The 12,146-nt window shown below is 38.0% G+C and overlaps 2 protein-coding genes across 3 annotated transcripts; one reads left to right on the top strand and one right to left on the bottom strand.

Moving 5' to 3' along the window:
* Window positions 1–1,123: 1,123 nt before the first annotated feature.
* Pex10 (peroxisomal biogenesis factor 10) lies at window positions 1,124–2,288 on the top strand. The gene is made up of 2 exons (XM_077446723.1): window positions 1,124–1,184; window positions 1,290–2,288. The coding sequence occupies exon 2, from the start codon at window positions 1,379–1,381 to the stop codon at window positions 2,207–2,209; it is 831 nt and encodes a 276-aa protein (XP_077302849.1). The 5' UTR covers window positions 1,124–1,184; window positions 1,290–1,378; the 3' UTR covers window positions 2,210–2,288.
* Window positions 2,279–11,823, bottom strand: LOC143923175 (NAD(P)H oxidoreductase RTN4IP1, mitochondrial-like). Of its 2 annotated transcripts, none has more exons than XM_077446721.1 (12): window positions 11,760–11,823; window positions 11,415–11,509; window positions 11,158–11,226; window positions 10,910–11,084; window positions 10,700–10,833; window positions 8,236–8,394; window positions 8,077–8,157; window positions 7,807–7,997; window positions 7,593–7,714; window positions 5,544–5,839; window positions 5,356–5,475; window positions 2,279–5,289 (listed from the first exon to the last, which is right to left on the bottom strand). In XM_077446721.1, the coding sequence occupies exons 2-12, from the start codon at window positions 11,472–11,474 to the stop codon at window positions 5,203–5,205; spliced, it is 1,494 nt and encodes a 497-aa protein (XP_077302847.1). In that variant the 5' UTR covers window positions 11,475–11,509; window positions 11,760–11,823; the 3' UTR covers window positions 2,279–5,202. The 2 variants fall into 2 exon arrangements, with proteins under 2 accessions (XP_077302847.1, XP_077302848.1); XM_077446722.1 differs by having other exon boundaries at window positions 3,252–5,289; window positions 11,601–11,785.
* Between the last annotated feature and the right edge of the window lie 323 nt (window positions 11,824–12,146).

The following is a 12,146-nucleotide window of genomic DNA, read 5'->3' as shown; positions in this document are numbered from 1 at the left end:
TCGGAGATCTTGTCTTCACTAACTGAGGGGTGCGGGGGGTTTAACTACCGGGGAAGTTGGGTTTTTTTCCCTACGACGCAGCGGTACCTACCTACCTACTAAGAGAAACTGTGCATGCGCCATGTATTTTGCATGCGCCAAAAGGGAGACAAGTATAACAAGTGAGGGCGGATCTAGTGTATTATACATCAATGCATTTACATCATTTGGCTGGTAAAAATTAGCATTTACACCTTATAATTGATTCAACTTAACCATAGAAGTAGAATGCATAGAATGGTCATTGTTAACAAAAGTATCGTCCAAAAGCGAGCCATCGAAGAGAGAGACGGAAAGTCGGAAGAGAGACGAAGTTTAGCAAACTCTGCCGCGCAGAGTTTTTGTAGCAACATTTTTGGAGGCTGAGAGCGATTCTATGCATTCTACTTCTATGAACTTAACACATGATTTGTTGGTAATTGGATTATTAGTCACATTGCGATGGCCACCAAGACAATTTTTACTATGAAAACCGCGAATGCGGAATATTTGTCACTCGAGTTTTCGTTTGTATTGTTGCATAGGGGTGGGTGGAGGATCCAAGTAAAAGGCCAACAGTCGTTTCACAGCATTTATTGATGATTAAGGAGATACACGCACTGCAGTGCTCAGTCCAGAATGACATGATATCGCCTTATAAGGGATAGATCTCTCAGGACATCTTCGACGTCTAATTTGTTTACCTATTGTTATGGTCACGTACGTATAGGTCTTCCCACGACATTCGCTCCCACGGTACAGGTCAATTCTGTGAAAGGAACAATACCAGCCAACTCGGTCGCCATTGTTTAGCCTACATGCACTTAGCCTGTCGCTAATCCTTAAAACCACTTACACCGGTCACACGGTCTCTCAGGACGCTACCCGGCCTAATCCGATCGCAATTACTCGGCGGCTCTTTTTAGTAGGTATACGTAACATTATAATAGTTATTGTTAGTATGATGGACTTTTCGGCTGCCGGATGTTCCGTTATAGAGATTTTAGTGACTTTTGGGGGAGCGCTTTGTGACCAATGATCACCGAACCGATTTTTTTAACAATAAAACAAGTCAGTACATGGACGGTAAATACTGTTTTATGGTATGTATTTAAATTGACAGCTGTCATTTCGGTTCAGAGTTCACTTTTCTACACAAACCATCAGTGAGACAATTTTCATATTTTGATTAATTTTAACCAACAATTGTGTTGCACAAATCACATTTGTCAATAGAAATTGTAAAAATTTAATTTATTATGCTATTTCAGTGACCTTAAACAAACGATGAAAACAAAAATAGTTACCTAACCTCAAACTGTTTGAAACATCCTGTATTGAAAATATATTCAAATTCAAAATGGCGTTGGCGATAGCCAGTACGGCGGCCATTTTCAGAGCCGCCCAAAAGGACGAATTCTTCACGGGCATGCTTGCATCACGCTGCAACGACGTCTTACGACTCCTCGGCAACCGAACATGGAACAAATACTCGCAGCACACAGCCAAAGCGTCGCAACTACTCTACAGTTCATTAACAACCCTAAAAGACTTCCAAACACTCGGAGAAGAATACACGGGCATCGTCCAAGTAGACGACACATACATGAAAATACCCTTGAAGCTGTATCAAATCATTTCTATACTACTCGGCGCATTCGGAGAAACCATCGTACAAAAAACGCTCAAGAACCTCAAAGGCAAAGTATCACAAAACGATAACATGTTACCGGACGCAAAGCGAGCGTGTATGAAACTTCTATTGATCATTCAATGGGCAATTCCGATTGTTAAAGAGTTACACCGAGCTTGGTTTTACTTAGGCGGGCAGCATTACAATATAGAAAAGAGACTGATGGCGATTAATTATGTGAGTTCAGTACCGGGAGCGAGTCCTCCATCAGGACTGCTGCGTCCTTTAGGTATTCCGACTCTGTTTAGAGCAATTCTGAACGCTGTGAACTCTCCGCCAACCTTTGACGAGATCGATACTAAAGATGTGAAGGCTTCCGTGTCGGATGTTGCAGCTTGTAGTGGATGTCTGGAGCCGAATGTGACTCCGTGTGCTCTACCGTGTGGACATATTTTATGCAATCAGTGTGCGAGGAGTTCGAACGTATGCTTTCTGTGCAGAGCTCCGTATTTTCCTAGAAGGACAGTCCCGTTGCAGAATTTCAGCTTAAAATTGTAATTGTATATAAGAAATTCCCGTTGTGTAATATTTTGTTATTGTTATTTTTTTAATAAAACTATTTTATTTATATGAAGGTAACAACAATTTATTTTTTGGATGTTTATATACATCTAATTTACATACATAGACATTTGATCAAATAACATTCTATACATACATACATATATTTTCTTGATAATTGTAAAATGTGCTATGTTCGCTACGTGATTCACATACATATATATATATAGATATATAATTTAAAGATATTCATTTCAAATTCATCACTCATCGCTTATGATTAATAATTAGAAAACATTTTTTTTATGTTTACAATCTCGAAAAAATGTCTGAAAACCCTGTAGTTGCATTTAGGAAACGGAACAATTTAAACGTCCATTTTATAAAATAAATGTTAAATTTAAAAAAAAAATTTGTACATTAAAAAAAGTTTCTGTTTACATTGCAAAAAATTTGTGTGCATTTCTAAATGACGGATACAGATTGCATTGGAAAGTTTGCTTTGATCATTGAAAAAAATACTTGCTACTTAAAAAGTGGATGAAATGTGCATTAAAATGACAGATTAACTTTATCGGCAACGTCGCGAATATTAAAATACGAACCAAAGTTTGGTTAGGTTTTATTTATTTATGGTTTGGTTAGGTTAGGTTAAGTTAGGGTTGGTTTTATTTATTTAATATTACATTTCACTAGTGAGAAACAAAAGTAAACACTGTTGACAGTTGAAAATCGTGGGAGGCTGCAACATTGTCACTTTTGTATCCATTCAAAATCTATTTATTCGAATGATCGTTTCATATTTTTTAATTTGAAAGTCACTTTATAATGCGGAAATATTTTATTCGATGCACAATACTCTATTGTTTAATGCACCGAAAATAATGTAAATTTTAATGCACAAACATTTTTTTTAAGATACAAAGTATTTTTCTCAGTGTACATACAGTTAAACCCTTTAGGAAATCATACGAATTGTAACATAGAAGTTCAATGTTTGTAAATTACATAAGTACAAATAATGATTTTATAAGAGTGTATAAGTTTTTATAGTCGAACTATTCTTTTGAATATTGTACAGTTTTCAATACTCCTACATAAGGCAGTAGAAATGTGAACATGGTTTGAAAATAAGTCAAAAATTTATATAACAAATCGGAAATACATATATAAACATTTGAATTTAAACAAAAGAGCTTCAGCAGTAAATTTACAAACAAAAATATTTCATATAAAAAGTTTATAAATATATATATTTGAACACATTCATTGATAAAGAAGAGATATTCAATATAAATAATCTAATATAAAAAGTTTTTTTCATAAATATATATTTTTCAAATCTTTCACGGTAATTACAAATGTACAATATAGCCTCTCAATATGCGAAGTGAATTTTAGTATGTGTTATAAATAATATAACACATATACGTATCGAATTTTCAGCACGAAGCGTACAAGAGATCTGATCGGACCTTTTTTATGCCCCTTGCTGAAGTCTATTGTGAATTTTATTCATCTTAAACAGACTGTGTCAACTTTTCAATCGATAAATACAGTATAGTCGTGATCTCAATACTCCTCCACACACTATTTTTCAATTATTCTAATTTAGGCTAAAACCTGGCCAATAGTGACAAGTATACATACATAGAATATATAGAACTCGAGGAATATCCTCACAATATACAGTTAACATAAGTATTAAAAAACACGTTATAAATAGGATTCAAATCCCGAAATGACTGACGCTATTATATACAGAGTTCAATGGATCAGCTCATGATTTGAGTCCAACTTAACGTATGTTTTTGCCAATGATTGGGTCTATTATTCTAGAAGAACTTCCGACTTATTGTGATGACCTCTGCTCAAGATGATGTAGAATACTTTTAATAAAAATTTGTTTCTGAGAAATTATTATACGTTTAAAGGTCTATTCATACTATACAGCAGCGCACGTTCAGACAAGTTTAGGCCGAGTGCGAGGAAAAATTGACTTACATATACATTACAGAGCGCGACGATAAGGCGCAATATTGCTTACATCGTATCATCAAGTCAATATTGACAAAATATAACACGTGCGCATGCGCACTTTCATTAGTACACGTGCACTCACTGCTATGACGTCACGTCGTGTGTGAATATTTCCAAAGAAAACCAGTTTTGCTTGATACGTTACGGCAATATACTGCAGTATAATATGAATAGATTTTGTCGGCTACTGCTGTTAGTACAACCTTTAAGGTCTATTCATACTATCCAGTACAGCAGTGCACGGAAAATACTACTATTCATACTATACAGCAGCGCACGTTCAGACAGGTTTAGGCCGAGTGCAAGGCAAAATTAGCTTACATATAAATTACAGAGCGCGACAATAAGGCGCAATATTGCTTGCATCGTATCATCGAGTCAATATTGACAAAATATAACATGTGCGCATGTCATGTCATGCGTGAATATTTCCAAAGAAATAAAATTTCTTTTGATACTTTACGGTAATGTACTGCTGTATAATATCAATAGATTTTGTCAGCTACTGCTGTTTAGTCTATGCCATGTACACATTACGGAACATATGAATATGTACAAAAAAATACTTTTCGTACTGTTGTTTACGTGCAGTAGCTGGTCTGTGCTGTGCCGTATGAATAGACCTTGAATCGATTTTGATCTTTTGAGATACTGACCAGTGTCCGTTAAGTACAGTTAATATACTAATAGAAGAATCGATTGAAGGTATTTTTTTATATTTATTGTCTTTTGCAAGAACCAAGTCTTAAATAAATATGTATTAGGTCAAATGTTTGGGCCCGCAGTTACATGTCAATACAGATTAGATTGATATTTAAAAATTACACCGTTCAAAATATTGTCGGCGAACGTATCGAGTAAAAAATACTATTGTGATGCAGATTAGATTTGTGACGAAGGGACAAATTGTAATTCAACGCTAATTGACGCACAGGCGTATTTTCCATGGATCAGGAAACTCGGACGACTGTGCAACCGATGGCTCCCATGCTGCAAGCATGAGCCAAAGCCAGCTCAAAGTCCTTCAGAGCGTATACCTGAAAAAAACAAACAAAAATTACCACCGTACAAATTCACACCATCAACGAGCTGAACGTTCATACCTTATCTACAACGGTTTGAAGATTGCCGGCTTCGACGTGCGAAGCGAGCCTATCGAGCATTTCCGAGTCCAGTGGATTTGGCAGCAAAAAGTCTGCATCTGAATGCACTCCACGCATCCACTGAAATACGAAAACACATCCTCGAATACACATAGTTTACTTCACAATTGAATCGATCCAATACTAACGGTAAATGTTCTCCGGACGTTTAAGTAAAAGCCGTAAAACAGTGATAGGAATCCGCCGATTTTGTCCGTGTACAAAGACTTGGGTCTCAGGTCTGAAATGATGGCAGTCGGTGCTAGGAGACCTTTGAGCATGGACATCTGCAACACTTTGGGTGCCCGGCATATAAAGGCTGCGTCCCAACGTTCCCGTGTCGATAGGTCTTGCACGAGGGCTTCGGCTAGTGCTAAATTGGCATCTTGGCCTCCATTGACTCCATCACCATCGCACCAATCTACCGTCACTACCTCTTGGGCACCTGAAATGAATAAAATAATTATACACCAACTAAACTACCTACTTACCTACATATAAACAATATAAAACACCGATAGAAAAATTAATTTTCAATAGATGGCGGTAAATTCTCAGCCTGGAGGAAACATTAGTAGCGATTAGTATATATAGAAGTTTTTTTCTTTTGTTATGATATTCGTATATATGTTTTGGCAGTGGTTTAGCTGTGACGTACATATGTAGGTCGAATCGAAACTATTGTTGCGTAGGGGTGGGTGGAGGATCCAAGTAAAAGGCCAAAGTCGTTTCACAGTATTTATTGGTGATTCAGGAGATACACGCACCGCCCAGAATGTCTTGATATGGTCTAAGTACCTCCTTATAAAGGAGAGGTCGCTCAGGGCATCTTCGACGTCTGGTTACTTCCCTATTGTTAAGGCATGTACCCGGATATGTATTCCCACGACACTCAGTCCCACGCTATCGCTGTCACTTCTGAGAAGGGACCGGGTGCCGTTACTAAGCCAATTCGGTGGTCATTATTTAGCCTACTTGCACTTAGCCTGGAGATAATCCTCGAAAACTAATTATAAAGGCGGATCCTTTTAGCATACGCTACACTATTAATATAGTACGGCGAGCGTTATCTCAGACAGATAGACAGACGGATTAGCGAGATTATATATATGATGATGACGCTACTTAATATGTGTGTGACCCATTGACTCACACACACATTAAGTAACGTCATAATCATATATATAGGGTCTACCTCACGGGACCGAAAGTGAAAAGGTCGAAAAAGCAAATATCGGAAGGCAAAGATCGAAAATCGAAAGATCTTAAGTCGAAAGATCAAAAAAAAGGGTGCATGGTAAACGGTACTATGTATATATAATATATATATCAGTAGCATGCGGTGAAATTATCTCTCCTTTTGTCATACAGCCTTGTTTAATGTGCGCGCGCAGGATACGGGAGGAAAAGCCTGTTTCTCTTGTTCCTGTTGTATCCCGCTAGCACAAATTAAGTGAGGATGTACGAAGGGGGGAGAGAAACTTTTACCGCACGCCACTGATATATATACTAACCGTTTTTCATATCTGAAATCTATAGATATCTCTATAGACATCTCTATAATTTCGTATTTATTATATGTATAAAAATTGTATACAAAAAAAAAATCTAAAAATAATCCATAGATGTCTCTATGATTATTATTTCTGATTAATTGTTATATGCTATATATTCTGATTGTATATGTATGTATTACTGTATTTCTGATTTCTGATTGTTTATGTATTCTGTAGTTCGTTAACATACACCCGTCGCATTGGAGCAAATCTGTAATGGCGAGTGTATATTGATTTGTAACAATAAATAAAATAAAATATGTATGCATGATAAACGAATATTTTCGACTTTTTCACGGTCGCCCGAGTCAATGACGCTCGCCGAACATAAATTAATAAAAAGCCTAAACTTTATATAATTTTAGTCGTTCTGGGAAGCCTTGAGGAAAGTACAGAGGAAGAGTATGATTCCTAACAAGATGGAACGACCAGGTTAGGGCTGCCACTGGGAAAACTGTAGTCGAGTAACTGCGAGCTGCAGGGTGTCGGGGAGGACCATGACAGGCCACATTATGGAAGTTAGAAGGCGGGAAAGTCACGACCCTCATAGTCAAACATGAGAAAAGCGATGGTTACTACAGTTCTCGTGGAACCAAAGTGACGTCTGGACACTAAATAATATAATATCATATGTATGTATACCGAGTGCAGCGACGAGTTTTTGCGCTCGTCGATCGCACACAGCCACAACATCGGAACCCCAGGTCTTCAAAAGTTGTACGATAACGCATCCTGCACCGATTCCAGCACCTACAATCAGAACCCTAAAAAACAAAACAGAGAGAATCAAATCAAATCATCGAATCTTCATACATTAGCCGACATATGTATGTATAAAAGTGTGACTCGGCATTGCCTTTTACTCTTGGCAGTGTGCGTAGTGAGTGCTGACAATTGTAAGTGGTATAAAGCTTGTGAGCCGCAGTGGGGAAGAGACGCTGCAGCCTCGGGAGGCAAAGCTCGAGGACTTCGGCTGATTCGATGAGCCGGAGCCGCTAGCATTTCTTGAGCACTGCCACCTTCCCATTCGGCTAAAGCACCCCATACCTAACAAACCAAATACATCAATGAAACTACATACATACATGTAATACATGATACTTCAAACAAAAAAAAGTGTTAAAACCTCATCGCCTATATCTAAACGAGTGACCGACGAACCCATTTCTGTGATGACTCCAGAGAACGAACGGCCGATGGTCACTTCCTTCAAAAATAATATATAATAAAACAGTATTAAAAGGGCAGATAGTCGATGTGATGTCTTGACATATGATGAAAAAACCTTATTTCGTGGTTTGATTAGATCTCGCAGTCGTCTTGCTCTACCTCTTAGTATGTCTCTGTCGATCGTTTGAATGGAAAAGGCGTGGATTTTGATTACGACGTCGTTGCCATGCAGGATGTTGGCTCCAGCACCGTCTTCTACCACGATTGCACTACCCTGAAAGAGTTTCATGAGTTTTATTAGGATATATGTATGATTAGTGGCGTAGCGAGGGTAAATGATGCCCAGGGCAAGCTGATATCTTCAAATAATCCACGAGGTGGTCAACAACGCCCGGATGCGGACAGGGTATTGAGAAGAAGAAGAAGAAGAAGGTTGCCCCTGAGCAATATCTATAGTATTAAGCTTGTACATATATAAATTATAAATTTTGAAATCATATTCAGTTATTCAATGTGGTACTTGAGGGAGTTTTCAGGAACTTGGAATAGGACACAGCAGGAGTAAAAATCAACGGTCGTTTCTTGAGTCATTTTCGGTTCGCAGACGATAGAGTTTTAATGGCTCGCAATCCAGCTGAGTTAGCAGACTAACACAGCTGGACAGGGAAAGTAGGATTAAAAATTAACGTAGATAATACTGTTGCATAGGGGTGGGTGGAGGATCCAAGTACAAGGCCAAAGCCGTTTCACAGCATTTATTGGTGATTTAGGAGATACACGCACCGTCCAGAATGTCTTGATATGGTCTAAGTACCTCCTTATAAAGGACAGGTCGCTCAGGGCATCTTCCTCGACACGTTTGTTTACCTATTGTTATAGTCACGTACCAGATATGTGGACTCACGCTTTCGCGCAGTCAGTTCTGAGAATTCTAGCGGGAAGTGGCTGGGTGCCGGTACTGACCGCTAAGTCCATCCATTGTTTAGCCGACTTGCACTTAGTCTGGAGATAATCCTCGAAACCAATTATAACGGTCGCACAGTGTAAGGGATGCGCCGTCTCACGCTCGTCTGGATTCTGGGAAATAGCGGGGATGCCACTCTTCCTAATCCGATTGCACTTAACCGGCAGCTCCTTTTATACATACGTTACAATACTAAACTAATGTTCAATAGCTATTGCATGCCTGATAGCATTTCATTAGATGATAAAATAGTAGAAGTAGTAAATAATTATTTGTATTTAGGTCAAACAATTGACATGTCCGGTAGTAAAGAAAAAGAAATAAAGAGACGTATGAAATTAGGAGGGAGTGCATTTGGACGAATGAATGCAGTTTTTTCTTCGATCAATGTGTTTTGCCAGTAATGACGTATGGATGTGAACCATGGACATTGAACGCCAATTTGCTACACAAAGTGCAATGCACTCAAAGAAGTATGGAACGTTGTATGCTAGGCATAACAAGGAGAGACAGGAAACGGAATACGTGGGTGAGAAGTATGACAAGGGTAGTGGATAGAGTGAAGATATTGAAATGGCAATGGGCGGACCAAGTGGCTAGAAGAATGGACGAAAGATGGATAAAAGAAATGCTAGAATGGTACCCGAAATAATGCAAAAGGGTAAAAGGAAGACCGCAGGGAAGATGGGTAGACGAACTTAGAACATTAGATATCAAACAAGATATCATTAGATCGGACTTATTGTGATTTCTGCGTTTACAATGGTACTTAAACATTGTAAATATTTTAATCTAAAAAAAAAAACAATGCAAAGCGTCAACAATTCTCATGAAATTGTGTGAAACAATAAGTCCAATGCACTCTATATAATATCATAATTGACATGTCCGGTAGTGAAGAAGAAGACATAAAGAGATGAATGAAATTAGGATGGCGTTCATTTGGACGAATGAATGCGGGTTTTAAATCAAAAATGCCACTTTACTTGAAGAAAAATATCTTATATCAATGTGTTTTCTCAGTATGTATGTATGGATGTGAAACTTGGACATTGAATGCCAAGTTTCAATACAAAGTGCAATGCACTCAAAGAAGTATGGAACTAGACATGGCGAGGAAAGACAGAAAATGGAATACGTGGGTGAGAAGTATGACAAGGGTAGTGGATATAGTGGATAGAGTGAAGAGATGTGGCTAGAAGAAAGGACGAAATGTGCACAAAAAGGTAAAAGGAAGACCGCAGGGAATACAGGAATATAGGAAAATGTGTAGGGTGAGATGGATGAGAGTTGCGCAAAACAGAGATGAATGGGAGCGTGTTAAAGAGGCCTTCATCCAGCATTGGATGGTGAATGATGATGATTCAAATAGTGCTGACAGTGGATAAGATGGTTTTGCCAATTTGATGAGGAGCCGTTTCAACAATGAAATCAGATAAATTGGCAAACTTTGATCGACTTGGATCACAAATATCTTTCACAAAGTCTTTTCAATCGAGGTCAACCCAGGACTTGAGCCCAATAGCATCTCGGTGGTTAGCATTAACGCAACCACCAAGCAATGCCGCTGTCTATGTTTAGTCTGGATAATCGAGGTTTTAATATATTTACTTACATCTTGCAAGGAATGCAACGCTTTATAGTGAGGTATGGCGAGTGATCGGGATCCCCAATGCCATCCAACGGCAATTCCAAATACCGAACCACAGGCTGCACCACAAACAAATATCAGTGCTGTATGTCGCCACACTGAAAACATAAATTAAGTCGTTCAATTTCAATATAATAATTGAATATTATTAGATTAAAAAAAAAAAATACTAACTGCGGTCCTTGAATAAAACATTGAGTCGTCTTATAATTTCTGCGGGAGATGGAAGATCATCTATTCCTATTCTTTGCCATGATTCCTGTACGCTTTCTAAAGCTCGGTACCCTGTCGATTTTATACTTTCTGCGCTTCTTTCTAAAGCATCTCTCAAAGCGGGATTGTTCCATGCCTAAGCAGAAAAATAATAAATTAAAAAAATGCACACGTATACATTAAAAATAATTAAAAAACAACAATATTACCTGTTGTAGTATTTCATGTATTTGATAGGCGAATTCTTTGGCACGATTAGCACCGGACACTGCGTGCATCTAAACATTGTAATACAAAGACACGTATTATGTCACATTGAACCAATTTCATTCATGAAATTGGAACGAGATCCATTAACCTCATATTGAGATTTTGGGCTCTGGTCCAACTCACAATTCAACAATCACTGCTTTCGATATACGTATATTGATGATATTATGCCATAACTATGATAACAAGTACTTACATGCAGCACGTCTAGCCTCTCCGTTGTCCTGAAGACGAGTTCATCGAAGCTCGGAGCCATCGAGCATCGGGACTGGATAAATGTATACGATCAATCTAAAGGAGAAATCGGCTTTCATTTATTAGGACAGTGTTTTAACTCTGATGATTGTGACGTGTGGAAGGCTTTGATATGTGGTCGAATTACCAAGTTACACAATCACTCGAATTGACGGATGTATACGTTTTGTGACACGTGTGCACATTTTTAAATGATTGCAATATATAAGTATGCAAGTATAATGCAATTTTTATTGATAATGATGATTTCTGGCGCGAAATGAATATTATAAATTCAAAACATAACCTTTTGGATGACAGTTCGCAGCGATCAGCTGCGACGGTGTGACCAGTGCATAAAAATATTACGTAAACAGTGTGTACACACTTGTGCTATTTTTTTCGGTTCGGTGATTACTGGTCACAAATTACTCGTCACAAAGTTACTAAAATCTCTATAACGGAACATCTGGCAGCCGAAAAGTCCATCATACTAACGATAACTATCATAGTGACGAGAACTTGAGTGCCAAATATTGTGTATTCGCGATTTTCATGGCAAAAATTGTCTTTGTGACCACCCCAATGTGACGAATAGTCCAATTACCATTTTTTTCGGTTTATAAATTGATAAGGGAAACGCTACAATTGTTGGTCAGTATATAAACTAAAACAAAACAATACGCATTAATAT

Source organism: Arctopsyche grandis, chromosome 3 (assembly GCF_051622035.1).
Source record: "Arctopsyche grandis isolate Sample6627 chromosome 3, ASM5162203v2, whole genome shotgun sequence".
NCBI lineage: Eukaryota > Metazoa > Arthropoda > Insecta > Trichoptera > Hydropsychidae > Arctopsyche > Arctopsyche grandis.
The sequence above is the reverse complement of the archived record's forward strand: the minus strand, read 5'-3'. Positions and strand labels throughout refer to the sequence as shown.

Excerpts from the sequence above, each read along its gene's own strand:
- LOC143923175 (XM_077446721.1), bottom strand. The coding sequence starts at position 11,474 with ATGGCTCCGAGCTTCGATGAACTCGTCTTCAGGACAACGGAGAGGCTA. Across the intron at positions 11,227-11,414 it reads AGAGGCTAGACGTGCTGCAT|ATGCACGCAGTGTCCGGTGC; the intron begins GTAAGTACTTGT and ends TACAATGTTTAG. Across the intron at positions 10,834-10,909 it reads TGTTTTATTCAAGGACCGCA|TGTGGCGACATACAGCACTG; the intron begins GTTAGTATTTTT and ends TTATGTTTTCAG.
- Pex10 (XM_077446723.1), top strand. The coding sequence starts at position 1,379 with ATGGCGTTGGCGATAGCCAGTACGGCGGCCATTTTCAGAGCCGCCCAA.